This window comes from Temnothorax curvispinosus, unplaced genomic scaffold (assembly GCF_003070985.1).
Source record: "Temnothorax curvispinosus isolate PA1 unplaced genomic scaffold, ASM307098v1 QBEX01005085.1, whole genome shotgun sequence".
NCBI classification, from domain to species: Eukaryota; Metazoa; Arthropoda; class Insecta; order Hymenoptera; family Formicidae; genus Temnothorax; species Temnothorax curvispinosus.
In genome coordinates this window covers 38,110-40,477 of record NW_020214865.1, presented here as the reverse complement: position 1 = coordinate 40,477, position 2,368 = coordinate 38,110, and the positions used below count along the sequence as shown (strand labels likewise).

Sequence of the window (2,368 nt, the reverse complement as noted above, 5' to 3'; positions counted from 1 at the left end):
ATAAAAAGTATGTAAATAAGTTGATGACTCGTGTTGGCAATATTCTGTAAAAAAAAAAAAAAAAATATATAAAAATTATGAAATAATAAAAAATAAACAAAACATACAAAGACTTAATTATATAAATAATGCAATAATATATATGTAAATATCATGCAACTTAAAGAATAGTAAAACAAAATAAAAAATAATAAAAAATGCATAAGATGGAAAAAAAATGTAAAAGAGAATCATAGATAGCTTACACCAACCAAACACATAGTAAATCTTCTTCTCCCTTTATAATGGCAGCTAGTCTCATCGGGACTAATGCGGCCAGATAGAAAACGTACATATTAATATATTAATGTAAGTTAACAAAGTCAGTTCCAAGCATACATATATAAAATAGAAATTTTATTGACAAATATTAATACATGAAAATAAAAGAATGTCATACTAAATAAAGTTAAAAGTATACAATAATAAAAATATGCAATTTGTGTAAAACAAAATGTCTTGACTCCTAATATTTCTATACCAAAAATATATTTATTAATTTCTTGTGTCCAACTCAATCATTAGTCCGTACTTCAGTTACTCGATCCACCTCAGTACGAACCAAAGAAAGAGTGGAAAAGAAAGTAACTTAATATATTTACAGTTAAAACTTTAATATTTAATACTTATAACACTGTATGTAACTATAAAATCTATTTATTATAAATATAGCATGCAAACAGAAAATAAAGATAAAGAAAATTATAAGTTGTTATTACCATGACCATAAACTGTTATAACATAAACACGTGAAAGTATATGCTCGCAAATACAATGTCACAATCAGTCATACACTTAAGAAATATAAATTGGTAATGGTGTATAAAAATAAAACTGTCTATATATATATATATATATATATATATATATATGTGTGTGTGTGTGTGTGTGTGTGAAATAAAGAAAACAATATATATTATATATGAAAGAAAAGATTTATAAATGTAAAATATTCAAAAGTTTTCTGTTTCTTTTACGAATACGTTTACATGCCTTATTATGTTGTTTTAAAGTATAATAAATGCGCATACGGAAAAATAATTTTATTAAATAAATTGTTGGAAAATGTGGACACGGCGCTTCAAAAGTTACATTCTGTGCAAGTTGAAATAAATAGATACCAATGTTTTTTTTAAAGCAATTACTTTCAAACGTTTTCACAAATATTTCTTCTAATTGATGGATATAAGCACAAAAATTATTACTTGGTAAATTTAATTTTCCAAAAGGATTTTCCTCTGTATTGTAAGCTCGGAAAGAACAATACAAAGCAGTATCATCTAAGACAGTCATATTTTCATTTACATAATCTGTACACGCTTCACACGTATGCATTTCTGTACATTTTTTTATTAAATATCCGCAAACATATTTAAAGGCATTTACTTCTGGTAGTTCCATGTTATGATAATCGTGATTAGGAATATCTAAAATTACACGTGCCGTAGATGGAATAAATTCTGAGGAAGTAGACGGATTCGAACCTGACATACCAACTAAACTTAACATGCGATCATTATCCGCAGCACAATTTTACGTATCTGAATGTTGTAACATCTTCATACTAAATAATTTTTTAAAGGCACGACTAAATTGTATCGGTGTCGGATTTACACAATTACCGCCTTGTTGTCTAACACAGCCAAAGAAATTTTCTAAACAATCTTGATTGATTCTTCGTGTCCGAATATGTGGAAAATTATGACATTTTAATTTTTCCCAAAGTTGCATCATGCTGTTGATAGTTATTTGCCAACATTCGAAGCATTGAACTTTTACACGAGATCCTTTGTCATTAATTACCTTAATAGTTTTTAAAAAACATAACATTTCTTCTAAAAATTCAATTTGTTTTTCGTTTCCTGTAAATACTTGCGCATATTCCTTTGGACTATTTAAAGTGGAAGAATTTAAAATATCGAATAATTTATCAAAATGGTCGATAAAATCTATTGTTCCAACTGCTGCGCTTGGAAGAAGGCCCAAGGACAAGTAAGTGCACATACCTGCACACATACGATTACTGAGAACTTGAACAGCGTATGGTACTCTCATTTTATCAAAATTACTTGGATCGATATGCTTTTGAGTTAACTTTGGGGCCAATTTTATCCACTGTTTACTGTCTCTGTTATAAAATTCAATAATATCATCCCATGAAGCAACTTTGTTATTTCCAAATTGTATATTATGTTTCAACAAATTATCACGAGTTCTTTTCATTAAATGCGGAGTATCGAATATATATAGTACCTCATGTCCGTCAACTAAAAAGATTGAATTTTGTACAGAAATACCTAATTCTCGGGATAGTTGTGTAAAGTTAGAT

At 27.7% G+C, this 2,368-nt stretch overlaps 1 protein-coding gene across 1 annotated transcript in view; it reads right to left on the bottom strand.

Annotated features, from left to right (window-relative positions):
* The window catches only part of LOC112454483, a 4,236-nt gene continuing 1,868 nt past the window's right edge, over window positions 1–2,368 (bottom strand). Inside the window, exon 5 of the mRNA XM_025015921.1 lies at window positions 1–44. Within this exon, the coding sequence (XP_024871689.1) occupies window positions 43–44 (2 nt within the window). The 3' untranslated portion in view covers window positions 1–42. The remainder of the gene's footprint in view (window positions 45–2,368) is intronic.